The following is a 27,356-nucleotide window of genomic DNA, read 5'->3' on the forward strand; positions in this document are numbered from 1 at the left end:
CCTGATGCATGCCCTGGAGCTCAGCTCAGTGTGTGTCTTGGAGTGCAAGCAGTGGATGTAGATACAGAGGGGCAGATACTGAGAAGTGCAAGTGATTCTCAGTCCCTTGTCTGCATTTTAACTGCCCCATCCCTGTGGCTGGATGAGTTGGTGGGTTTTTTTTTTTGCACAGATTGGCTTTGTTATGGGGCAGCAAAGGCAAGGAAAGGAGCCTGGCTTGCACCTTTTTGCTGCATCATCATCAGTGCCATCACACATCCTCTTGCTAAGCTGCTTCTGTGTAATTTCTCTCCGATGCAGAGCTCTGCTTTGCCACCCAAGGTGAGTTCTTTTGGAAGACGTGTGGCATGCCACTTGTATGTCGTCTGAGAAACAACCGTGTGCCACTGTGCCCTGTGCCAATAAAAGCTGAGCTAGAGCCTGTGTGTGATGCTCTCTTGCCTGGATGTCCCCACGGGAGTGGGGAAGAGATTGTTGCACCATGCTAAAGCAGATATATCACTTTTAGGGAGAGCATGGGTGGGGAATAAGCCTTTACATTGGGGCTTGATGTCTCCTGTTGCTTCCACCCCTTTGTGTGTGCTCCCCCTGTGATGGTGCAAAAAGGAAGAAGCTGGCAGAGATGCACACCGTATGGGGAACTGGTAATCACAGCCTGAACCTCTGATTAATCGCTAAGGTGAGTGTCGGGTCAGCTGTGGGAGCACAGGTGAGAGTGATGTAGCTGTGCTCCCCGAAGGGGTGGAGCTTGACTCCACCTCCTCTAAGACCTCATTTAAGGGCTGAGCACCACTAAAGTAGCATCTCTTGGAGATTGCTCCCTGGTGGCGATTGCTTCATCATTCCATACTGGTGAGTTTTTCCTGTAAATAACCTTTTGGATATTTATTATCATCTTTTCATTATTGTCACTGTACACACACCCAGGATTTACAGCCTGAGGATATGGCTCATTCTCTATCTCTTTCCTGCCCACATGGATGGTCTTTGATCCCTTATAGCCCCAAAGATGCTTTCTGGGGTTGCTGGTGCCTAACCAAGAGCAATAGTTCACCTATGGTTTAACCCATCCCTGCCTTCCTCCGTGCTTCTCCACACATCCATCCCGTGGGGTGAAGATGAGAGGGTTTGGGAATGGTCCTTCTCTACATCTGAATTATCTCTAAAGCAGCAGCAGTGGGAAACACCTCTGGGAGCTGTTTGTGGCCAGGCAACTACCTACCTTGAGAGCAAAATTTAGGGCTTAAAGCACTGGGGAGTGCTGAATATGGGGAAGCAAGAGCTGGGATTTTTTTCTCGCTCACTGACTCCAAGCAATGGGGTTTGCACCCAGACCCAACCAGGATGCTGAGCACATGCTTGAGTCTTGCTCCGTGCCAGCACGCAAAGCCAGGCACAGCAGAAGTCCACATTATTCAGTATGAATTACTCAAAATGAGTAACAGGATAGTGACAGCTTGTGGAAAGCAGGAACCAGAATGTATGTGCTTCCCCTGGGAGAGGGGCACAGCAGGGATAGCTGTCCCGAGCTGACCCCAGCGCATCACTGCGTCACCAGGATTCCAAGCAGAGTGTGCACTCGCTGGTTGCAAGTCAGCCCCCTTGTGAAGGACAGGAGACTGTTTAGCCTGCTATAATTAGCAAGAAACCTCATTTATTCAACTGTACTCAGAGAGACCAAGGGGAGCTCATTAGGGCTAATTGCTGGAAGCCTTGAGGGAGGTGGAGTTTTCCCCTCTTGGATGCAGAGTTGGGAGGGTGGCCCTTGGGGTGGTCCCATGGTTGAAGATGTCCTTGGGAAGGTTTAAATAGGGTAGACCTATAGATCCTAAATCTGTTTGCAGAAGCTTGGGTAATGAGAGGAAGGTCTCTGCTTTCCTTGGAGCATCTTCTGCAGACTTTGGAGGCTCAGGGAGGAAGGCTTCAAGTCACGTTAGTAGCAGACTTCAGGGCTGTTTAATAACACAAGGGGGAAAACAGGGATGAATGGAGCTGTGTTGTCCCATGCCGATGCTCTGGGGAAGTGCTCCCATACTTTCCTGTTCTGCTGTAAAATGTCAGCCTTCTGGGGACAAGCGGGTGTCTGGAGGGCTGTCCTGCACCTGGGGCCTGTCAGTCCTTCCAGATTGATGTCAGGGATGGGATGGGAGCCTGATGGTTGGGCCACAAGTCCAGAAGCTGAAGAGTTTGGTTTTCATCATCCAAAAGGCATCTCCAGGACAGCAATTCAAATTCAATGAGCACATAGGCTGCAAATCTGCTTACCAGATTTCTGGGAAGCTTAGAAGAGGAGAATTAAATGAAAGTGTTCTTTCCAAATGCTCCTTTCCCTCCCAGTCACCAAAAGCATCTCCCAGGCCATCCTGCAGTGCTCCCTTTGAGCTTCCTGAGAGGCCTCCTGAAAAAGCAAGATGCAACCATTTGGATGTCTTAATTACCCTACATTACACTTGGGTTGAGTGGGGTGGGTTTCTGCATCCCTAACCCAAGTCCTTATGGTACCTGCTGCTCTGCTTGAGCTCCTCGTGTGAGGAGCTGTGGTCAGAAAGATGAAGCTGTGCTTACATGTGTATGAGAAAGCTGATTAATACAGGGGGTCCCATGGTGGAGAAGCTGCTTTCTTTCCTGGAGTGCCACAAAGGGATGGTTTCTATCCAATGCAAAAATAAATAAATAAATAAATAAAATAATAAAATGCAAAGGGGTTAAAATAAATACATTAAAAATAAAAGTGAGACAATAGTCCAGAGCAGTTGTTTCCAAATGCTGCTGCTATTTATATGCCCACATCCTCCATGTGGGTCTTGCTGCTTGGTTTACTGCCATTATAAATAGCTACTGTGTTGCTGGGGAGCTGAGGGAAACTCAGGACTGCTCTCCAGGGGGGAAATTAGGGGCTGAGGTTTGGGGTTTTCAGTCACCAGATAAGCCATATCACTCTCTGTTTCCTTCACTTCTTAGTTCTCTTCAGACCGTTCGTCAGCTCTGCTAACTTTCTCCAGATGCGCCCCCTGTATGGCACGGAGATGCACAGTGCAGCTGAAGGCTTTTGCTGACACTGCAAGGAAAGTCTGGGAACTGCAAGGGGAAGAAAAGCAAAGGTTGTGTTAGTGAACATCAGGGAGAAAAGCCAAGTCCTGGAGATGCTCTGCTGCTTCCATCCTTCTTTTGTTCTTGGCAAGCCCCAGCTCCTCTCCCTATATATATTTAAAGAAAAACAATGAAAAGAATAGCCCAGCATTGCTAGTGTGGACTGAGAGTGCTGCTGAGAAGCTGTGGCTCTCATCACTTGGTGCTTTGGAGCTGTAAGAAAATATTAATGCTAAGGGCTGGTCCTGGGCCCTGTGGGCAGAGCCCCACAGCTCCCCATGCTCTCTTGTTTTTCCAGCCTGAAGCATAACAATAGGGTTTTTGTAAAGGAGGCTGTATGTAATCTATGGGTATCAGCAGCCATGGGAGCTGTGTCCCCTCCATGCCCCAAGGGTTATGCAAATCCCTGTCAACCAGAGCCTTGGGAAAGCCCCAAGGGAAAAGAGAAAATGGGTGGTTTTGTAACGTTTTGGTGTCTTCAAACATGCAAATTTGGTGGGAAGAAATGGGATTATCAGGGCACGGCTTCATGTGCTTGGCCCCACTGCCAGTCCCCCCTTTTCAGATCTGAAAGTGGGGAATAGTGTGTCAAACCATTCAGGAGGGTGGGCTGGCTGGCTGGAAACCTCATGCAAGCAGTCAAGGATAAGTGATTTTTCTTGGCAATGGAGGAAAAATGCTTGGGATGGGCTAAGAAAGGAAAACACAGAACTGGGGCTTTGAGCTGCCTGCGGGATCTGGAGTGTGCTGAAGTTTGGGATAGGATAATAGAATTGCTTAGATTGGAAGGGATCTTGAGGACAACCCAGTGCAACCCCTCCTGCTGTGAGCTGGTTGCCATCCACCAGATCATGCTGACTATGATCCCATCCAACCTGGCCTTGAGCATGGCCAGGGATGGGGGAATCCACAGCCTAGGATGGATGGGAAAACTTCCCCAAACCATCACTTCTACCCCAAGGATGCTGATGGGAGAGGGTTCAGATCAAGCCCTTGCGGGCAGCCTGCTTGGGGTTGTGGGTTCCCAAGTTTAGCAAAATATTCTCAGGCTGGGTGGTGAGGAAGGAAAGCTGCTTTTTAAGAAAGGCTTTTAAAAATAAACTCCAAGCACCAGCATTGTGCTGGGATGCAGCTGCTGTGTGTTGCCACCGCTGTGCTAGCAGCATCCCCTGGGTCTGCTTGTGCACAGTTCCTCTAATCCTCCCTTGGAACCCTTTGCCGTCCTGTGGCTGCTGGGATTTAACCATGTGCCATGTGAGAGAGCTTTTCCCCAAGCCGATCTCGCTGCCAAACATATCAGACAACCCCCTCACCCCCATCCCCCAGCCTTGTGGGTGCCAACAAACCAGCTGCTTTTCCTGACATTATGGAGCATCGTGCTCCTACCCTATGGGCTGAATTATATGGTGGGTTGATTTCTTTTTAGGCTTTTCTCTTTATTTTAACCAGCTTTTGGCCCACAACTTTGATTTTTTTATTTATTTAATTTTTTTAAATTTATTTCTTTATTTTTTTTTCCTCCTGGTTCTCTCCAGCTCCTCTCAGAAGTCTCAGTGAGCTCTGGCTGGGAAAGCTGTGCCCTCTTCCCTCAGTGCTTGGTACCCATCTCTATCACTTTGCCATCCTCCTCTTCATTGTGGATCAGCCCCTTTCTCATCAAGCGCTTTTTAGGTGACAACGAAGGATTTCCATGAAGATTTGACCATCCTGAGAACCTCCTGAAGAGCAGAATTTCCTGGGGTGAGTAACGCTGTTGTCTTTAGGTCAAGGCATCGGGGTTGTTGGGTTATTTCTTAGAATCATAGAGTCATGAACATTGGGAAAGGCTATTAAGTCCAAACACCAACCCACCACCGCCATGCTCACTAACGGTGTTGCTCAGTGCCACATCTGACCTTTTTGCTTTATGCATAATGGGGGAACTCTTCAAAGTCTTTCTTCCTTTCTTTATTTTCAGCTGGGCAATATTGTTTGTAAACTCCAGGTGATCCCCATTTGCCCATAGGCTGGGTTAAGATTGATGGGCTGAGTGCTTTAGGGGGCAAGTAGCCCTCTGCACCTTGGGCATACCCAAAGTATGAGAAACAGGAGGGGAAATCCCTAAAAGAGTAATAACAAAAGCCAAATCAGCATAGAATCAGCATAGAATCAGCAGAATGGGGAGGCTTAGCAACGCCACCGTAGATTCATAGATGTGTAATGAGGGTTCGTCCAGTGCCACCTTAATAACGTGGTTAAAATACACCAAAGAAACAAAATCTTATGGTTATTTCCATATAAGTCAATGCTTAAAAAAAAATAAATAAAAAAAAATCAGAAAATTCCTCAGCTCTGTTGCTAATGTAAGAAACCTGTGGGGGCCTGGGGAGGGAGGCAGTGAGCCATCCCAGCTTAGATAACGCACTGGCTTTGCTTGGATCAAGTTGCTGGGTCTATAAAGGTCTCTGACGTGGCTGCGAGGTTGGGAGGAACAGTTACCCTTGGGAAAGAGAATCAAGAGCCTCTGCCCTGTGTCACAGCAGCCAAATTTCAGGGTGAGGCGCTGGGTCGGCGATGGTTATGCCTGGGTGCTGCTGCAGCATCTTTTAGGTAAGAGATGCAGCTGTGCCTTTCTGGAGGGGGAGGGATACAAAGGGATGTAAGGGAGGTGGCATGTGGTCCCTAACAGGAACAGCGGGGCAGCGAAATCTGTGTTATCGGTCCCAAAATTCAGCAGAGAGGGTGGAGAGAGGCAGACAAGGGCAGTAAGTTGGTGTCACCCAAACAAGTTGTCTTCACCCGTGTCCCCGTGCCCACTTTGAGCATGGGATGCCCCATCCTCATCATGCAAGGGCTCAGCTAACACAGCCAGACTTTGCTCTGTGCCTTCACCAAATACTTCTGCAAGCAAGGGGAAATGAGGATGGAAAGCTGGTGTCGAGTTACAGAGTCACCTTTCCCATCCCCACTATTCCAAACACCCTGCTAGAATTTTTCAGCACCTCTTTGCAATCTGCAGCCCTTCCACAAGAAAAGCTACGAGGGGCCCCTCCTTCCCCCTTGGAATTTTAACTCCTCGAGTTCTTTCAGAGCAATCCAAGGTTTGAGTGGGTGGTGGTGGGGGATTCTTTCTTGCGCTGTTACAGGAGAAGGGAGAACTAAGGGGAAAGAAGAGCGTCTCAGATCACCCCGCAGCAGCGTGCCATGCCTATTGCTCGCCCCACCGGCCGCATCCCCGAAGCTGCTTGGACTTCTGGCATCAGAGAACTGACAGAGCCCTGGAAAGGTGCCTTGGGTTGTCTCGGCGTGGCTGTCTTCTTCGCCATGACCATCGGCATCATCTCCTGGCAGGCCTTGGAGCAGCCCCTCGAGGAGTGGATGCTGCGAGGCCAGGCAAGCGGGATGCTGTGGGATCGCCGCCGCGGTGCCCTGCTCCTGCGGGCTCTGCCGATGGGACGGCCGCTTGTGTCCATCACAGTGGGGAGCGTGCCGGCTTCAGAGCCGCCTCTTCCACGGGATCGGTGCTGGCAGGACAGCACGGAGTTCTGCTACACGTGGGAGGAGGAGGCTGAGCTCCGCATCTCGCTCCAACCCACCCCGGCCCCTGGCACCGAGTGCTATAGTGTCCGCTGGACTCCGCTGCGCCCCGATACTATGATGAAGGTAATGAGGAGCTCCACACCTTTCTCTTTCACCTAGCTTCTTTGGGGCAAAATGAGCTGGTTTTGGACAAAATGTAGCATTTTGCAGTCTGGCTGTACCCTATCTTGTAGAGCTGGAGGGTGTAGGAGTGGAAAATCCCATTTTTGATGCCCCTGTGCACCCCCTATACCCACAAGGCTGCCTCCTTCTGGTGCTTCATGAGTAGCCACAGGCTGGAGACCAGGTAAATAATCATTGGAGCACACAGAGGAGGAAACAAGGGACAGCCCATGAGGGTCTCTGCCAATTCCAGGCTCAGCCACACTCCTGCTAGGATGAAAATGTACGGGGATTTTCTTTGGGGTATTTAGTTCCTCTATGGGGTATTTCTATTCTATAAAGCCCTTGATTGCCTCTTGGCATGGTTTCATGCCAGTGGATGGCATTATCTGAAAGCAATCACTTCATTAATTCATGTTAATTTATGGGCGCTCAAGGGGATGAGCAAGAATAGATTTGTTTTTTCCCCCCTCAATTTTAATTTCAAAAACCTTAATTGAAAATAGTATCTGTAGGAAAGTTTAGTGTTAAGAGTGAGTTTACTTTTTTCTCCCCACCCCCAGCTGGTGTAACTGGTTCAACTGACACCCAGAGCAGCTATTCTGGGCCTCCAGTATTTCCACTTGAATAATTTACATCTCCACTCCCCACCTCTTGGTCAGGCTTAACCTGGCATTGCCCCTGCAGCAGCAGCAGTAGGATTTGGGCAGTATCAGAGCTGTATGGGATGTAAGGGGACCATCTTCACCCACCCCAACCACCCCCAGAGTTCTGGAGGCCCATCTCCATGCGCCAAGTCACGCGCTTGGCTAAGTCCTGCTGATCCCTCTACTTGGCAAGGAAGGGAAACTCAGAGGCTTTGAAGCACTGGGCATCATGCAACAGCACATTTTCTTTCTTTTTTTCCCTTCTTTATTTATTTATTTATTTATTTTCTTTTATACACACACACACACACACACACACACATATATAAAACTAAGCCTATTGCTTTTGCTTAGAGTTTGCATTCCCCTGCCCAGATGTGTTGAATACAGATGTATCCACATGTGTAATGGGGGTTGGGTGGATGGACAGCAATCCTCTTCAAATGAATGAGTGTGTGGTCTTCAAGGTCTATAACTTTAAGCCTGGACTTAAACTGGGTGCAGGTTCTTCCCCGTTCCATTTGATCCCTTTAATGAATCCACATCCTACAGAAATATTTATGTAGAATTTCATTGATTTTTTTTTTTTTTTTTTTTTTTTTTTTTTTTTTTTTCTTCATAAAAGCCCAACTCTTGTGTGCTTAAGTGGGAAAATCTTAAAGCTTCTAGCAGGTCATACACAGAAAAGCAAAAAGTAATTGAGTGTAAAACCCCAAAATATACGGGTTTGGAGTTGTTCTTCCTAGAAAAAGATGAGGTCATGACACAGGCATGTCTCTCTCCCGCTACAGGATTGCTTCTCCATGGCCAATGTCTCATGGTATGGAGGTGCAAGCCTCTGTGCCCAACGCTGGCCCCTCAACAGTGCTGAGAGCCCTGAGCAGCCCTTTGTCAGTGGAGATTTCAGCAAAAACCCCACTGGGTATGGCCCTGTGCTGGAGAGATACTTCTTAGGATCAACAGGTATTTTCTGCTTCCCCATTTGATTTGCCTATAGGTTTAATCTCTGCGTCTCTCTGTCCATCCCCACACTTATAAAGCAATTAAAAAGCGGGGTTCATATCCCAGAGACTAAAATATTTTAGAATTGGAGTAACTAGTGGTAGTGAGATTGAAGAGATGGATCCCAAACATCCTAATCCTTATGGGAGAATTTGGGATGTTGAACCCAAGCTGTTTTCACAACTCATAGGATCATGAAGGCTGAAAAAGACCTTTAAGATTGCCAAGTCAGAACCCAACACCCCCCCCTCCTATACCCACTGATCATATCCCTCGGAGCCACATCTCCACAGCTCTGGAACACTCCTAGGGATGGTACACCACCACCTCCCTGTGCCAGTGACCCCAGAAAGCCCCCCAGGGGGAGTCTGGCACAGAACAGTGCCTACTGCTGTGTCCTGAGCATGCATTTGGATGTGGACTAGGATAAGGCTGCCATTGCCTATTTGGGTGCATATTTGGATTCTTCCATAGCGTGCCAAACTTTAGATATCCATCCAAAATAATTTGCTTTGCAAAGTGATCATTTTAGGAAGAGTGAACACAAGTGCATGAGCTGAATACAGAGAAAAAAGGCTAGAAATACTGCACATCCAAATGAATAAAAGAGGTTACAAAGAAGAAATGGAGAGAGAGGTTTTCTTGCTTAACTGGAGCTGCTCTGTGGCCACTGATGAAAAGATACTCAACTGAGAACTATTTTCCCCTCTCTTAACCCCAAAGGAGTGACAGTGACAGTGGCACCTGATGTGCCCCTGGTCCTCTCGCTGGAGAGCCATTGGCATTTCTGCCTGGGAGGAGCTAGAGGCCCCCTCCACTATGTCCTCTGCATCAGCCCTGATATCACGACTGCACACCGGCACGTGGGAACCAAGCTGGCAGGGCCAGCACGAGCACTGCCTGATACGACATTGCTGTGGTAAGCCATTCCCTCTGCCCCCATTATTGGGTTGCATTCCAAGCCTAAATTAGCACAAATCTCCATTTTGCTGATTTTTCCTCACCCACTGAATTTTAAGTGCCTCTCTTGAGGTGCCCTTTGCTAGCCCAAGGTGCAGATCCCATGTGTTCTTCATCCCACAGGTCTCCTATCTGGCAGTATGATGGTCCAGCGGGTTCTGCTGCCAAAATTAAGCGGGGTCTGAGGTCGCTGGCCAAGAGACTGAAGCGGCATCGCATGCAGGAGGGGGTTCTGGCCCTGGGGGAGCATGGCACAGCCACACTTGCCACTACGGTACATCCCATCCTGCCAGCCCCTGTGCTTTGAATTCTCACAGAGCAATTTGAAATCTCTCTGAAATGCAAAAGCATTCATTTGGTTGAGTGGGAGATCTATTGACCATCCTTTCTTAGTGATGGAAATCTTGGTTTGGGGTTTTACCCCATGGAGGATGGTCATGAGTGGCATCTGCAAGGGGAACCCCAATGGTCTGTCTTGGGACCACTGCATTTGGATGTCAACAACATAGACAGTGGGGCTGAGTGTACCCTTACCAAGTTTGCTGATGACACAAACCTGAGTGGTGTCCTCAGTAGTAAAGAAGGAGGGGATACCATCCAGAGGGACCCGTATAGGCTCATAAAGTGAGCACATTAGAAGCTAATGAGGTCTAGTCCTCTTGGAAGGAGGTTTGGAGCACAGTGTTCTTTAATGTCCCTTCTAACCACAGTGGTTCAATGGGCTTGTGGTTGGCTTGGGGTTTTACCCATAGAAATAGTGCTGCTGACCTCGATGGCATTGCCATTTCCACAAAGCAAACTTTTCCTTTTTAATTCCTTTCAGGACCATGTGCCTGCAGAGCGGAGGAAGAGGCATGGCGCATCCCATGCCTGGGACCCAGCAATGATCTTCCCACTACAACTCTCCATCACTCTGTCTCCCTACATCAGCATCACTGCCCCGCTCTTCCTGCACTTGCTGCGGGATGGTGAGACCGGCTACTGGCTGAGCCTGCAGCCCCGCTATGGGGGCTGCTCGGTATGGTACCCAGCACCTCTATCTTGTCTTATTTTTAATGACCCACCAGTTTGCTATTCAACCTTACAGGGTGGAATTTTTCACTTCTGTGCACTGCATCGGTGCAAGTTGTGGTGCCAGCCCCACTCCAGCCTTGCACCCCACATTTTTTTTGGGATGTTTTAAGGGTCTTACTGATATTTCTCACCATTTGCTGCAGATCCCATTGCTGACAACATGGAAGGGACAGCTTTGCACCCGCCTGAACATCACCAATGAGGCAGCGCTGAGATGGTACTTGTCCCGTGCCCGTGGCCTACGGCACAAGTTGAGTGCCACATATGTGATCTTTGAGGGTGCTGAGGGTAATGCCTTCCTGGAGCAAGCAATGTCCCCTCCTGCTGAGCTGGCTGGTGACCAATATGCTGAGATGCTGGCAGCAGCACTAGTGACACTGGGGAATGCCACTGTCATCAGCGTCGGTGCCAGGTGGGTTGTGATGAGAAGGTGATTGGGAAAGCATCAAGGTGATTTTCCCATCTCTTTGATTTCTCTCTCTCTCTTTATTTTGGAATAATACTTCAGGGCATAAAAATGCACCAACACAATGATGCTTAATTGCATTAATGCCAGATGCAGTAGAAATCCACTGTAGCCTCTATGAGTATTTAAGGAGGGAGCAAAACCCCGTGGTAGTAAGGGTCTGTGGTGCCAAATGACTGCACTTTTCTGACCTGCATAGCCCATAGCTGGGTGTTTTTAGCCCACTCAAGAGGGGATGGAATCAGGGCTAAATCCTTTTCGGTTAGATGAGCTCCAAGTCTTTGGTGCCAAGTCTTCATGAAGATTTGGACCTGACCCTTTTTGGCTGCTGGAAATGTAATGGCAGTGTTCTGTCTTTTAGATAGGGCTGTTTGCGGACGTGTTCCCCTCCAAGTAAGCCTCACACATAGAAGTGTTACTGGAAAATAATAGTAATAATAATAACATGGGGAAAATAATTTATCCCTCTGGCAGACAGACAAATCCACTGTCAATTATGATGGCCCCTCAATGCAAAACAGATGAGCATGAATGCAAGCCAGGAGGAGAAATACTCCCTGCAGGATACATCACAGTGGGGTTCAGCTTCTGGCTTTGGAGCACCTCATGGACCAGGGCTGAGGGGACACCCCTGTCTGTGTCCTGAGTATGATTTTTGGGGGCTGTTTTCCCATGAGGGTGTGCCAAGAGGATGAGTGTGAGGTGGGGTGTCAAATCTCATGGAGTCAAGCCAGGAGGATGAAAACTTTGAGCAGGAGATCTAGGGAGGTGTTCCAGAATCATAGAATCATTAAGGCTGGAAAAGATCATTAAGATCATTACCCATCACCATCAAGAAGAACTAGAGTGGCTGAATTCAGCAGGTGCAGCATGTGGGTGATGAGTTAGAGAGCACTGGCTTCTCTTTCACAAAGGTCCTCAATGGCTGGGGAACCTGTTTGACCATAGTGACTGCCAGGACAGCCAAGAGCTGTAGGGTTTCAATGGAGATCCTTCTAAATACATTGGGTTTGTGCTTGTTTCCCCCAGATCTAGTCACCTACCATTCTTTGTCCAGATGAGACCGCTGCACTCAGACTGGAGCCACGCTGGACTGAAGGGATTAATTCCCTCCACGCTGCACTACAGCCTTTTGGGCTACAACTTCTTCATCCCTGATACAGTAGGTAATGTCTTCTTCCCTTTCGTGCTTGCTGTCATATTTTCTTGGGGGATTTTTGCAGCATTCTATGTGAAAGGAGCATGTGCTCAGTGACTATAGAGTGGCTTCAAGCACTTTGATCCCAGAACCCCATTTTGGTTGTATTGGAGGTTACTAGGGAATGAGACGAGGAACTGAAAGCACAATACCATGTTGTAAATCTTAACAGGCAGCCATTTCTCGGGGGATGTCCTATATTTCATTGCGTGCATCACTTGGGCTAAAACTGAGCCGACAAAAGCAAACGAGGGAGCCAACAGCTGGAAAACAGCCTGCCTGGGCTCCCAGATGGGAAACAGCTATTCATAAAATGCCAGCAGTCCTGATCCAAGTTTGTATTTCTGCTCTGAAACACAATGGCAGGAGATCTTTAAATAAAAATAATTACAGAGACTGAAACATAATAATCTAATGGGGGGCAAGTGGTTCATTTCTCCCTTCTTCTTGAGGGTGAATGTTATTTGTTTAGACCTCACCGCAAGCACAGAAGTCATCACAGAGGCCATGCTGAAGATGGTCAGAGCCAGCACAGCTGCAGACAGCCCTGGAAAAGGGGCAGTGTTGAGCAATTTTCAATTTGGCTTCCATTTATTGTTGGCTTTCCTTAGAAAACAAGGCTTGGGCGAGTGTGCTAGTGGCATCCTGAACTGATGCTAAATCTGCTGGCTAATGTCAGTGGGAGAGAAAGTGAGGGACTCTGTCTCTACATGGATGGGGTTTTGGTGCACAGACTCTAGAAAAACAAAGCTTTAAGGGTAGTTTGTGCAAGCCCTCATGGAGAAGTTTGGTGATGGGATTTTGTCACCCCTGGAGAAAGCTGCCCCAGACTGCAGAGTAATGTCCCCCAGGGATGCTTCTGTTTACCCACCTCCCCTTCTGTCCTTTCCAAACCTCTCTCTGGTGCTCTGTGGAGGAACCGGAATCTACTTCCACCATGCTTCTGATCAACTAGTAGATACTCTGCCCCTCCACCACTTTCCACTATGATCATGACACAAATTACATCTTTCAGCCTTGTTTCATGGGGTACCAACGTCTTTTCCTTCCAATGTGGGGACAAGCATTATTTTCTGAGGACTGCTGGCTAATTTCCAGCCTTTCCCTTTGCTGTTGAAGTACTAGTCCCTATGCTCTGGTGAAGCATAGGAGTTATGCATATGTATATGAAGTTTTGGAGTTCCTTGCTATCTACCCTTTACATGTCCAATTCCTTTAGGTGATCCTATCAGGTTCTACCTGACTATTTTCCTTTGCTGGGTTGTGCTGTCATCATCTACACTTTGGTGATCACAGTTTAATCCTAGCACAGGATCTGGGTGAAAATTTGTGCCACCTTGAATACTAAATCAGGTGGCAGCATTGAGAGAGTGGAGTATTTTTCTATGATGCTTCTGATCTGCACATCAAATTGGCAAGAAAATACTTTATTTTTATGATACTTCTGCAAAGAAAAATATTCCTTTTTAGTGTTCTACAGTGACTTAGAAACTATCATTTCCTTAGACATCATTCCCAGTGTCTCCCCCATTAAACATCCATCTTCAGTCATTTTAGGACATTCGAAGAGGGGTCAAGCAAGGAAAACCCAGAAATGGGGATTCAGCTGCTCTTGCAGTGGGGTTATGCATCCTGCTTGCATCAAGAGCAGGTTGCTTTGACCCTTCTTGGGATGAGATGTCCCTAAGCAGCTCTGCTCAGCAACTTGTCCCTGGCAGGAGGCAGCTTGGCTGGTGACACCCCAGGGGACCAGGAGCTGTATGTGAGGTGGTTGCAGATTGTGACGTTCCTCCCTGTGATGGCCTTTGGCACACCACCCTGGCTCTGCTGTGACTCCTGGGTACGTACACCAATGTCCCACAGAGGAGGGCACATCTGTTCCTTAAGGAAGAAATCCACTCTAAAAGACATTAAAAAAAAAAAAGCCATTAGTAGCCCCTGTTGGGGAAAGTTGGTGCTAAAACTCACTGTACTAATTATGATACCCATAAAATCCAGTAACAAATCATTGCATGACCTCAACATTGCTTTTTCTTCTGCATAACTATTGTGAGTTTTCACTTCAAGCTTTGGCTACATGCAGCCACATGGCTGGTATCCACAACACCTGCAGGTGGTGGCAGTATCACACCTGTCCCTCATTCACTTTTGTTGCTGGAATTGTTTGAGTATTATTTTGTTAACTAGTTGATAACTATGCTATTGTAAACCCACGTATTCACCTTCAAGATTTGGAGGTGTTCAAGACCAGGTTGGATGGGGCCCTGGGCAGCCTGGTCCAGTACCAGATCTGCGGCCTTGCCTGTGGCAGGGGGTTGGAGCCTGGTGATCCTTGGGGTCTCTTCCTTCTAACCCATTTGACAGCCATTGGGATGGCCATGTTGCAATGTAGTGATCTCTCCCTAAGGAAGCTTCTATTTTCTTTCCTCTTGCTTTGCTGTGGATTCCTTTTACCATGTATTCCTTTTATCCCCCATTCCTGTGTAGGTCCTGAATCTTACCCGGCAATGCATACAGAAGCACAGGGACTTTGTGGTGCCACTCATCATAAAATACAGCAAGGAATGGCTTAGTTCAGGGTACCCAATCTTCCGCCCAGCGTGGTGGCTCAGTCCCACGGACCCGACCGCTTTCACCGTTGAAGATGAATTTCTCATTGGAGATGAGGTAGGGAATGGAGAGACAACTTCCCCAAAGGGTAATCTGGGAAAATACAGAGCGTCCTGCAGTTGTCCAGCCATTCCTTCACACCCTCTTCAGACACAGAGCTCAAATGGAGGGTGAACTGAAAGGTTGGTGGAGTCCCGTTGGCTCTTTCAGGTTTGAGATGTAGAATGTATTCAAAATGGAGAGTCAACGGGACTTTTTGTTTTGTTTTTAATATCAGGGTATTTTTCAGCCATTCATGGCAGAAGGAACCTCCTGGTTGCCACTTTTGTTTCTTTTCCCCAAATCTTTTGGGGCTCTTAATTCCATTTATTGGAGCTACAAGCCAAGGGTTTCATCCATACTTGATGGCTCACAGAACCAAGTCTGGTCTTGTTCCTCCAGGGAGTTTGTCTAGCCTTCTTCTGGGATTTATCATTCCTACATGCCATGCAGAACAGTGGAGGCATAACAGAGAGCACAGACCCTGGGTCCCAAATTCAGGCTGGCACTGACATCTCAACTGGACTACTGTCTGCATGCTGCCTATTTCACACACTTGAATCTGTTTTACTCCAGTGTAGTGGGGTAAATATTATTTATCCCAAGCACTGTAAGTAGAGCCATTGATTTGAATAAGGCTGCCATGAATTAGGCGAACGTTATCATTCAACCACAACTTGATAAGTGCGCATCTAGCACATGGATGGCACAAACTAATGTGATTTGCTGCCTTAAAGGAAAAATGGATCTTGGAAAAGCAGTTGCAGTCTTCTGAAATGCTTCCTTATAGAAAACTGTGCCTCATCCCCTCATTTCTGTAAAGAGAGCTTTTATTCTGTGCTGCTGCCTTGCCTGGATGCAGGATCCCAGTAGCTTAAGAGTTTGGCAGTTGCTACATATACATATGCAGGAATATGAAGACATACTTTATTGTATATATAGACATATATTTTATCTTAAAAACACAATTATTTATTCATACAATAACATTAACTTTGCAGCAAAATCTTGTGCTGCCTTTGCACGGAGATATAGTCAAGGAGTGGGGGGGAGGTACCTAAAACCATCCAATGCTCACAAGCCGGGTTCATCAGGAGCTTGCTGCTTGTTTTAATAAAAGCAACTTCTGTTGCAGAATTATCTATCTTAGCAAGTACTGCTTGCACCCTCTGATCGATGTCGCAATATTAAAATCCAGGGGCTTGAATTTCTTATCACAAATACCGTAGATCTGATTGACAGTTTTTTGGGAGGAGGGTTGTTTTCAAGGAAACTGATAAAATATTCTCCCTCTTCTTTTCAAGCTTGTGTAATCAGGTGGGACATTTTAAAACTACGGGTCTTTAGCATAAGTGAGTTGGAATGGCATCGTTTGGGAGAAGAGACATTTCTTTGGTCCTGATGTACTGCAAGGTATATATTCAGGCAGTGGTGATGGTATTGGTTATAACTGAAAGCAAGCTAAAACTTCGATTCTTCTCCCAGAATCACTCAAATGGAAGAATCCCTGATGCAGTGGAAATAGCCAGGGCAGAAATGTGCTCTGTGTTAACAGGGTGAGATTCCCGGTAAAGCACAAAAAACATCTTTCTGTCCCAGGATCTGCAAAACTATGGCTTGGCTGAGAGCTCCCAAAATACGGTAAAACATCAGGCTTGCTCCATCAGCCTTTCTGATAAAACACCACATGAGGCCAGCAAAACCTCACCTGATTTTGCTTCAAAAGGAGGCCTGAACTGGCAGGGAAAAAAAGCCCAAATGGGGATGTTCTGACTTCCAGGCTGGCTTTTGGCAACTGGAAGAATCCTGATGCAGTTCAAAGCCTGATTTAGTGCCATTTGGAGCATGATTAATAATAACTTACTGGAAAATACATAAGGTGGTTCTGTCCTGGTGCGGGTTGAGATGAGGTTAAGTGTTAGGATGCTGGGATAAACTTTCTGAGCATTGTGTTGCATGCAAGCATTGTCTGCAGGGTGCTCATAAAGACAGTTTTGCACCATCACCAATGCTTTCCTGCTCCTGAGATGTTATCCAGACTTTTTTGGGTGTAACTCTGGTCTGGGAGGATCACCTTGGTTTGATATTTGATTTATTTATTGTTTTTAGGTTGATTTTTACATTCATTACTTCCAGACCCATGTAATCTGAATGTCTTGGCAGCACACTTCCAACCCACTGAATCCTTCCAGTAAAGAGTGTTGAAACATAAAAGTATTTCAGCCAAAAAAAAACCAAAAAAACAAAACCAAAACAAAACAACAACAACAACAAAAAAACCACCAAAAAAACCAACACCAGAAAAAAAACCCCACAAAATTAGAAAACTCATCAAGTGCAGTGTTGCTTCACATAAGAGCTGTCTGAGTGAAAATAGAAGCTGTAAGAGGCTGGGTTGTGCTGCCAACTACACCTATAAAGGCCAAGAGGGTCCCCAGAAGTGTTACCCAAAGAGAGCCTTTCTGCCATTTGCTACTTTTTTCTTCATTTATTGGCTTTCCTGGAGTTTGTTTTTTCATGGTTCCTTTCATGGTTTCCTTTCCATGTTCCTTGAGATACAGTCCATCATGTTGTATATACTGAACTAAGCTCTTCCTAGGCTTTAGATCCAGACTAAGCCCCCCAGAGAAGAGAGCTTTGGAATCCCACCTTCTGAGCAACCCGGAACTAAAGCTCCCACAGAATGTTTCTTTCTAATCAAATTCCAAGTTTCTGCTTGGCTTGGTGTCATATTGTCTTTGATTCTTGATTAGCTCATATTCAAGTGTCTTAAACTGGATCCCCCCAAGCACCAGGTCGGGAGAAAAGAGAAATTCCCATGTCTGCCAGAAATTCCCTCCACAGAATAAAAGGTTGTGTTCCACCAAATGCCTCACAACTCCATAAAATCTCCTCAAAAGCTGCTTTGAGTAAGCCTGAGCCTTCCTGCATCCATCCTGGCATGCTCAACCTCGAGGCCAAAGCTTTGTTTTCTGGAAATGTTAGATTTCTGATATTATTTCAGTTCAGGTGTTCTAAAATATGGCTTGGGTTGATTCTGGAATCTTTTTCTTCCAAAATATGCATTGGATGGAGACTACAGGACTTGTTGATGGTGTTTTTTTTCCTCCCAAGTACAAGTTGGACAGACTCTCACATCTTGATTAAATGCGGGACATTACATCACCTCTTCCCACTTCTGTTTAGTAAACCTTACCCATGGGAACAATGACCTCTGCTGCTTGCACACGTGGATACAGCAGCCAAACTTGCTGATTTTTCTCTGCAGTGCCTCAGCTGACCCTGCGGGTACTGAATTACTTTTTCTTTGCCTGTTTCACTGCAGGTTCTGGTGGCTCCAATAACAGAAAAAGGGCAAACGTGGCGAGATATCTACCTGCCTGGAGAAGGGTGTCGGTGGAGGGACACCAACAGTGCTCGTGTGTTTGATGGAGGCACTGTCATCAGGAACTACTCTGTCAGCCTTGAAGAGATGCCAGTTTTTGTAAAGATCTCCTAAATTCAGACTGAGTCTGAAGCAGCTGATCTCCTTCAGAGATACTATTGATGTGCATGGACATCATGTGCTAAATGCTACCTGTTTCTCTCATCTGATGTTGCAAATGGGCCTCCAAAAGAATTTTTGGTGGTGAGTGAGTGACCTGGACGATAATTGGAAAACTTTGTGAATTTCAGTGGTTTTCTATTGAAGAGCAACTCAGTCAAGCAAAGTAGTGTCACTAATAGAGCCTGAAGTGAATGGACAGGATGGTTGCTCACCTTGGGATAAAGAATCCAGGACTCAGCGTCCCATGCATTACCTACAAGGCAAACTCCAGCATGCCTGAGCCACTACTCTTCACTGCTTGTCAAATTTTATGCTTTTTCCAAATTATTTCTTGAGGTGTCAGTGGAAACCATTGAGACCAGCCTGACCAGTGGAAGATGTTTGGATGGTGTTGCTGTGTGGAGCCAGGAGTTGGACTTAATGATCCTTATGGGTCTCTTCCAACTCAGGATATTCTGTGATCTTCATGGGCAAAGTAGATGTTAGGAATTCTGAATAAGCACTGAAGTGCTCATAATTATGTTAGCTCTTCAATAATAACTCAAGATACAGATTAGCACGTCGTTGGACAAGGAGAAGGTTTTGGAGGCTTGATGTTAACAAATAGATCACGCTCTGTGGGAATCTAAAGGCCCTGCTTTGATTCACTCACTTCATTTGAAACAAAATCCAGCAAGCTGGATCCTTGTTTAGGATAAAGCCCTAAATCCTGCTGGCTTCAGATGGATACAAAATGTGGAGCACAGGTCTCTCTGCACAGGTTAAATCATTGCAAATCCCAACGGTGCTGGCGTCTTTCTCCAGACCTTCTTCAAGCTCAGACTGAAAACTCAATTGATAGCTTTTGCTGTTCTTGGTCTCTAAATAATCACTAACTTGAATCCAGGCCAAGTGGCTGGCTGAAGATTAAAATAATAACAATAAATAAAAAAGCTCACGCATGATGCATGTTTAAGAAATTGCACAACACCATGTGATGTAAAAAAGCCTCCAGCAGCCAATTTGTTTCTGTCTGTTTATAGGGTAGGTCTTGTTTCTAGAGAAAATTTTGCATAATTTGGGTTTCCTCCTCTGTGATGCTGCTGCGTTACAAAGGGTGCTGTCACATCATTGCCAGCTAAGATCATATTGCTAATGCATTTTATACCTTACGAGCAATTGGATATTAAAGACTGTATATGGAGCCATTGTAGTGTTTATGGAGTGTTTACTAATGTATCCTTGATTTAAAATATTGGCTCACCTTAGTCTTGGTGCTTCTAGGCCGTGGGTGACGCATTTTCTATTTCATGTCTACTTCTTTTTATGTGTGTTAAGAGGCACAAATGTTTCCACTTGCTAAAACCTCCAGGACATTAATAATGAAAGCTGACTTATTTGCTGTGGGTGGCAAAAATGGTTAAGAACTATTTTTTCCCCCCCTCTCCTTTATATTAAGCATGTTAATTTTTGGGGGGAGTGAAAGAAATAACTTTTGTATGACTTTGAGATTATGGAATTGGAGGGGACTTCATTGGATGTTTAAGAAATTTCCTGAAATTAATTTCACTATAGCGTAGTGAAAGTTAAGACAGCGAATTTAAGCTCTTCTAGTAGTTATTTCCAATTCTAAGTATCTTATTTTGCTCAACTCTCTAGACTCCTTTTTACTGTGTAACACACTGCATGGGGGATGTATTTCTCAATCTTCCAGATTTAGGTAGGGCAGTAAGGAGTGGTTCAGGTAGGTTTTCTTAGGAGGAGGAAGATATTTTGGTTATGATGCTCTTCTATCTCCGCATAGATTAGAAGGTTCCTTTCCCTGCCATAGACTTTAACCATCTGTGTACCCAAGACCTGATCTTATTGACCTTTTTTTCCTTTGCTGCAACATCCAAGGTGCAATGCTGAATTACAGGTCCGCTGGAGTGGTGTAATGGGCTGTATATCTGCATGGGGATTGCCAAAATGCCAAACAGGTGCAGAATTGTTCTGATATCTCAGTGGCCCTTTGTTTTTGAAGTCCATCTCCATGCTTTTTGTTATTATTTATTATTGTTTGTCTATTTAGATTGTGCTGCCCCAGGGTTTGCCTTGTTTGCACATGAGCCATCATGTCCCCAAAGGAATGATTTGGATGGGTCCAGTCCTGGTACACCTGCTAGAGCAGGAACCTCCAGCAGCAGTGATGGGGAATGTGGATCCCTGAGGAGGTGCATCGGGCCACAAACTCTTCCTGGAAAGGCAGAAACTGCCTTGAAAATTTTGTGTGTGTACTTACAAATATGTATAAAATTACATCATTGTATAATATACTTAAAGATGACTCGAAGACTATCTTTAAAGCCTCTAGCAAAATTCAGCAGTTTCCTAAACTCTACTTTAAGACTTTCCTGAAGTCAACATGTGTCTAGAACACTTCAAGTCTAAAGCTTATTTGAAGATGGTCCTAATGTTAATATTAAGACTTTTGTTCTCACCAGGAGACATAACCATTTCCTATGATCAGATCTAAGCTTTCTATTCTCCTAGATATGTAGATTTAATAGAGTTTCTTCAAAACAACTTTAAGGTGCTAAGCTTGTAAAATACTCTCTGAGATACCCTTTCAATACAGCAGTGGGCCATGGGCAACCCCAGCCCAATAGAGGAAGGCAGTTTGCCAAGCTCTTTGACCCATACTCAGCTTGTTCTGTAGTTTGGGCTGAAAAGCAACTAGCAGCAAAAGCTCAGACGTGTAATGCCAAACACCACAGTACACAAGACCCTGAAGGACATGGAAAGCTCTACATAGGTTCCTCAGAATGTTCATTAAGGAGCCTGGGATGAGGATAAATAGGCAGAGTCAACTGCCTTACTTCTTCTCCTTATGCATCTTTTTCAACTCTGATGAAGGTACTTTGTGGAGTCCCAGAGGAGCACTTCTAGGGATTTTATTACTATTTTAAGACTTAGCATCACAGAAAGTTGCAACTAACAAACTCATCACTGGAAGAACAGCCTACAGAAATATGGCTTCGGTTGATTCTTGTACTTTCGCCACAAAAAAAAGGTGTTTTGTGCAACTCATTTCAGTTTGTACTTACGTGGTTTTCAGAGGTTTCCTGCAGTTCAGCTCTATCAGAGTCTCATTCCCTTGCTGAGGAAGGATGGTAACAACTCCACTGGTGTGTGCCATCTATCCGTAATTTCTCTCCTTATGAAAATAAACCATAGCACGTAATATTCACAGAATGATTCCCCCTTTTGTTGCAGATGATCTCTCTGCCCTCCTCTTCTGAGATGGTGAGTAACCACCCTGCTTCAGTTTGCTGAGTTGTTTTCATCAAGACCCAATCTTTCACATGCACGTGCTCTTTCCTAAATGAGTCCATGTTCATGTGTTACATTCTGCTTTTGTCTTTTCATATCAAGGTTTGCAGTCCTATTTCCGTCTTTGTTTTTGGGTTGTTACAAAGCGGGGCTCAAATGTCTTAGATTTGGGTTTTCCATGGGGCTCATTATGTGATTTGTTGGAATGGATGATGTTTTCAGTCGTGTAGTAAGTGTTGGTTGTTTGTTTATTTGTTAAAAAGGCAAACCCCTCTCCAACCAAAAACTTCATGGAGGGCAACCTTAATGTGGATACTCTACAGCTCATAGAGGATGAGGCTATAAAAGTTCCTTCTAAAACCAAGCCCCTACCCTTTGAAACTCTATTTCCAGCAGCTGCAGAGAGCTCAGCTGTCCTTTGTCCATGAGGAATTCCAGCAGAAGAGGCAGCAGGGACCATGTCCCTGGTGTCGCACCAGTGCTGCAATAAAACCTTCCCACAGCTACAAACCCAGCTGGCTGCAAGGCTGTCCTCGCACCCTTCCCAGGTAGGTCTGACCATAGGGTGGCTGCACGCAGGGACAAGAGATGAAATATCAACATTTAACTGCAGCAGTGCTTCAGTTTTTAATATCATTGAGGTTCCTTCCAGTGCTAAAGCTTAATGCATTTTGCAGGGAGGAGTAGATGACCTTTCCACTGTTTCTGCTGAAGTGAAATGCCATCTCTGAAGGACAGCAGAAAAGAATGTAAGTCATGCTGGATTTCAGCCTGTTGGAGAACAGGTGGAAGATGAGAAAGGGAGAGGAGGGAAGGAAAGTAGTTTAGCAGCTGATTTATTTTCTGTATCCGTGAGAACACCTGTTTTTGAAGTGCACCTGTCTTAAAAGGTTTGACTTGTTGTGGATGGCAAATAAAAGCTTCTCACTGATGCAGTGTGGCTGGGTTTAAGAGAATTCCTCTAACAGGAAATGTGGTCCCCTAGCCCAACTGGTTTCATAACATCCATCCAACAGGGGCTGCAACAATCTCTGTTTCAGTTCCAGGTGGAGACTGCCTAGCTCATTGAAAGGATTATAGCCTGTCCTTGGAGGTAAGAGCAGGTATGCTGCCTACCTAGATTCTTGCTTTGGGGAAATAACCTCTGCCTTTAGCATTTATGCATACCTCTGTGTGTGAAGGTTAAATTAGGCAAGACCTGCAGCCCCTTCAAAGCAACTGCTGAGCTTTTGCTTTGCCTGTTGGTGGCAGTGATTCTACTGGAACTCTGTAGTATTGTGTAAGGTCAGCGAGAGCTTGGAAGTGTCTGTGTCAGTGAATCTGGCAGACCACTTAAAACTCCAGGGTCACCTTTCATCAGGGATGTAAACCATGGCCTTAGACACTCTAGGTCCTTAGAGAGGGAGGGAAGAGGCAAGTGCAGAAGATAGGTCAGATTCTAGAGAAGAGGTCTCGTGTTTTTGAGGTGACCCTTCAGCACATCCTCTTCCCACCTACAGCAGGTGTCTTTGAAGAGGTGATTCAGCTTACTAAGATTTGCTTCTCCAAAAGTCTGGTGATGGAAGTGTGCTGCTCACCCAGTCTGTATTTGTTGGCATGAAATCAAGGGAAACAGGTGACTGCAAATGATGTCTCCTTTAGAAATGAACTTGAGCAGACTCATACTGACACTTTGGCTGCTAAAAAGGGCTGCAAATTCTCCCATCCGGAGAAGCAATGAGGAAAGTAAGCTATATTTTTGTGTATGTCCCAATACAGCCCAATTTATTGCCTCATTTATTTTCTGTATCTATGCAAAGACTTATTTTTGAGTTGCATTTGGTTGCTCATCCTGAAGGGCTCATAGAATTTTCTTGCTGATTTTTTTTTTGCTTGTTTGGGGCTAATTGGAGCAAATCTTGACATTTCAGTTTCATTGTGCTTTTGGTGTACATGGCACAGGAATCTGCCGTTATTTCGGTGAGTTCTGCTTGCATGTCTTTTCATGGATCTCCTTTTGTAAGTAGAAGTATGAACGAAAATATATCCTTTCATGGACTTGGTTTATGTCAAAAGAAGTTGCTTTTGGAAGTTTAAGGTAAATGCATTTGGAAGAATGTGTTCTGTGGCACACATCTGAAGACAGAGTTTAGATTCACTGTATAGCTTGAACAAAAAACAATTACGTGCCCATTAGTTCTAAAAAGTTTCACTGTGGGAAATATTCAATCTATAGTTTCCTTGTTTATTTTCTGTTCAGAAACTGACCTGACCAAGAGAAGAGCCTCCTCCCATCATATTATTTATTCAAAAGGAATGAAAAGATAAGGAGCAACTTGCAATAGAATGTCAACACAGAACCCCATGTCTAATCCCCATGCTTCTCTCAGGTTTGTATCTGCCACTTATTTTACATGGAACGATGTTTTCTCTCAGGTGTGCAACATGTAAAACTCTTATCTGACCTTTTGTTGCTTCAAATGTTTTTAAATCTCTTTTTACGTAAGTTTAATTCAATCTAACTTCTCTAGAATGGAGAACTTCCCATGGAAGTAGTCGTGCAGTAATTCTTGCTCCGTGTCCTTCTCAACTGTTATGTCTGGCTATGTGCTAAGTCACTGCTTGCTCCTTTTGATTTTGTGCATAAAATAACTGTGCTACCACTATGTCTCTTGAGCAACTGATGCGCTGGACAGTGCTGAGCTGGGTGGCCGAGATGAAAGCTGGAAATGCCTGATGAAAACCACACTGCTGTGACTGAGTTTGTTCTCCTGGGTTTCACCGACCGTCGGGAGGTGAAGTTTCCTTTGTTTGGGCTCTTTTTGCTCATCTATATCACCACGCTGGGGGGCAACACTAGCATCATCGTTCTCGTGCGGCTCAATGCCTGCCTTCACACCCCCATGTACTACTTCCTGAGCAATTTATCTTTCTTAGACCTCAGCTATGCCTCCACTGTTGCTCCCAAGCTGCTGGTGAATCTCGTAGCTCAGCGCACCACCATTTCTTTCTTTGGTTGTGCAACACAGATGTTCCTCTTTGCCGCCCTGGTTGATGCTGAGTGCTTCCTTTTGGCTGTGATGGCCTATGACCGCTATGTGGCCATCTGTCAGCCTTTTCTCTACTCCGTTGCCATGTCGCGCCGGGCCTGTACCTCCATGGTAGCTGGGGCTTATCTCAGCGGGGGCCTGACGTCGCTGGTGCACACATGTTTTACATTCACCCTGTCCTTCTGCGGCTCCAACACCATCAACCACTTCTTCTGTGACATTCCCCCATTGCTGGAGCTTTCCTGCTCCAGCACCGTGGTCAACGAGGTACTTCTTATCACCTTGTGTGGCTTCATACAGATCAGCTCCTTCCTGGTCATCGTCATCTCCTACACCTGCATCCTCAGCACCATCCTTCGGCTCCATGCGACAGAGGGCAGACACAAGGCCTTCTCCACCTGCACCTCCCACCTCACGGCTGTTGGGCTCTTCTATAGCTCCCTCTTCTTCATGTACTTGCGGCTTGGCTCCAGCTACTCGTTGGACACAGACAAACTGATTGGTTTGTTTTACACAGTGGTCTTTCCCATGCTGAACCCCATGATCTACAGCTTGAGGAACAAGGAGGTGAGGGAAGCCTTAAGAAGGTCACTAGAGAGAAAAGTGTTTTCACAGTCATTTTCTTAGCTGGAAAAACTGCATCTAAGTTACATTATGATTCTTCACTATCTTTGATTACCAGTTCCTTATGATAATTAGAAGACCCATGGTGTTTAATTGCCCTTGTTAGCCCCACCTGAAATCCCCATCCCTGCAACTCAAAGGACCATGAGCTTTCTTTCAGCCCAAATCTGGGGTGCTGCTTTTATTCTTCTTTTGATCTATGCTAGAGGAGCCCTAGTTTTTGCTTGGCCTACAGAACACCTTGATCCAGATCTCAACCTGTGGGCTGAATTCCTCACTTGACTCTAGCCATGCCTTTTCCCTCTGAATGCGTCTGGCATGCACCAGATCTGATCCTAACCCTGATCTGTGTGCTGACTTCTGATCTGGGACTTGGACCTATCTTATCTATACTGTGGCACTGTGTTGTATATTTGTGTTGTTAAAGAGGACACCTTTAACTTTTAACCTTTAACACCTTTCACTACATACTGTAGTGGAGTAACACAGTTGTTATGCAGTCATCTTAAACTAATCACTTCCTTGTTACAGTGGCATGGATAATAGCATGGTTCTGACATGGGCTGTTAGGTGGTCAGTTTGAACATTTCTATCAATGTGATAAGAGGTATATTGTGTTCTGAGTATTTAATTTCACAGTAAATGCAGATAACAGGAGTCAGTGACCTTTCTGCAGCCTTTTGGTGGCTTGTTATAAGGTCTGACAGTTCATTATGTGTTTACTTGCAGTAGTTTAGTCACAATGGTGTTTGTGCAAGAATGAAAGTCAGAGTAAGATGCAATTTAATGTAAGATCTAACTCCTTTGTCTTCTTTAACTCCAGCAGGTGGTGCTGTTGACTATAAAAATTCCCATATTTCCCAAACTTATGACCTCACACTTGATTTGCTGTTTTGGTCGCTACTGTGGGCTGATATTATGGCTTTGCATAGGAATGAGAATTGCAAGGATTGTACTGTTAGATTTGTGGAAATTTCGTACATATCTTTATATAAATTGGAAAAAGCTTAGTCTATTAAGTGGAATTTAAAAAACAACAACAAACAAACACAAAAAATATGGTATTTTCTAAACCTCCAGTATTTTGTGTATACATTATAGGACAAGTGCAAGGGAAATGGCTTTAAGAGTCCTGGCCAGGTGACTCAAAGTCCGATGATGTTCACTTCCAGGATGGCAGTTAGTTTTTACCCATGGTTAGTCTACCCATGAATGTCTCTTTAATTGAAAAGAGCACCTGTTGAGTCTAAGGAGGCCTAAGCTGTGATATCAATGGCAGTGTTGATCTTCGAAGGTAGAAATTAACTGATAGTAAAGATGCTGGATAATGGAAGAATATCATTGTTATCATGTGTAAATCTGTTTGCTCACTGAGGGTTCTCCTTCTCCCCACCAGGCCCCATCATCTTTCCTGGGGCCAGCAGCTGTCTCATTCAGACAGAAACAGCTGCCAGCCCAGTACTGTTGTTCAAGTTTCCTCTCTTTCCCTCTGAGCTGCCCCCCACGGTGCTCTAATGCAGCTATTTAAAATGATCACTGCCGCATTTTCCAGTTCATTAGTGCTGATGCAGAACCGCCTGCTCAGGGCTATCCCTGAAAATCAAGAATGCTGCAGATGAATATATCCATTCTACAGTTGTGAAAAGCAGCAGCAGAAGCTCAGCAAACACATCTTGCACAGCAAACGAACAGGCATAGCTACAGACCAACAGCTCAGCTCCCAGCTCTGAGCAACCTGCTCCTGCCAAACACTTCCTGAAGTCATATAGAAACCAAGAAAGCAGTAAAGGATTTAAATGCTTTGAAGTGACAAGAGATAATATTAATGCTTGTTAATCAAGCTTTTGAGAAATCTAAATAGTACATGAATTCTCCTGTTCAGAGCATGTTTTCTTTTGACTGACTTAAACTGTTTTGCTTGTTCTTTGGACGTTTGCCTTCACCAAAAGAAACAAAGGAATTAATGTAACATGTGAATTTTCAATGTGATTTCAAATGATCTGACAAATGTTCCCAAGCAGAGTTGGCCTGCCTCTGCTCACTCAGTGCCTTCACCCGGGACTGGCTTCCCTTCTGATGTCTATGGGAATTATGGTTA

The 27,356-nt window shown here is 45.5% G+C and overlaps 2 protein-coding genes across 6 annotated transcripts; both read left to right on the forward strand.

The window, feature by feature from the left end:
- Window positions 1–806: 806 nt before the first annotated feature.
- On the forward strand, window positions 807–19,496 carry LOC140253141 (SITS-binding protein-like). Of its 5 annotated transcripts, none has more exons than XM_072338555.1 (13): window positions 807–852; window positions 2,962–3,101; window positions 4,626–4,830; window positions 6,216–6,732; window positions 8,210–8,381; window positions 9,144–9,339; window positions 9,504–9,654; window positions 10,204–10,398; window positions 10,598–10,866; window positions 11,950–12,086; window positions 13,837–13,958; window positions 14,606–14,785; window positions 18,093–19,496. In XM_072338555.1, exons 4-13 carry the CDS (start codon window positions 6,274–6,276, stop codon window positions 18,264–18,266), a joined length of 2,055 nt encoding a protein of 684 aa, XP_072194656.1. In that variant the 5' UTR covers window positions 807–852; window positions 2,962–3,101; window positions 4,626–4,830; window positions 6,216–6,273; the 3' UTR covers window positions 18,267–19,496. The 5 variants fall into 5 exon arrangements, with proteins under 5 accessions (XP_072194656.1, XP_072194660.1, XP_072194658.1 ...); XM_072338559.1 differs by lacking the exon at window positions 18,093–19,496 and adding an exon at window positions 16,072–16,154; XM_072338557.1 differs by lacking the exon at window positions 2,962–3,101 and adding an exon at window positions 5,624–5,679 and having other exon boundaries at window positions 827–852; window positions 4,762–4,830.
- A 4,817-nt stretch (window positions 19,497–24,313) lies between these two features.
- LOC140252777 (olfactory receptor 5AS1-like) lies at window positions 24,314–25,261 on the forward strand. The gene has a single exon (XM_072337833.1). It carries the CDS (start codon window positions 24,314–24,316, stop codon window positions 25,259–25,261), a length of 948 nt encoding a protein of 315 aa, XP_072193934.1.
- Window positions 25,262–27,356: the final 2,095 nt, after the last annotated feature.

This window comes from Excalfactoria chinensis, chromosome 5, assembly GCF_039878825.1.
Source record: "Excalfactoria chinensis isolate bCotChi1 chromosome 5, bCotChi1.hap2, whole genome shotgun sequence".
NCBI classification, from domain to species: domain Eukaryota; kingdom Metazoa; phylum Chordata; class Aves; order Galliformes; family Phasianidae; genus Excalfactoria; species Excalfactoria chinensis.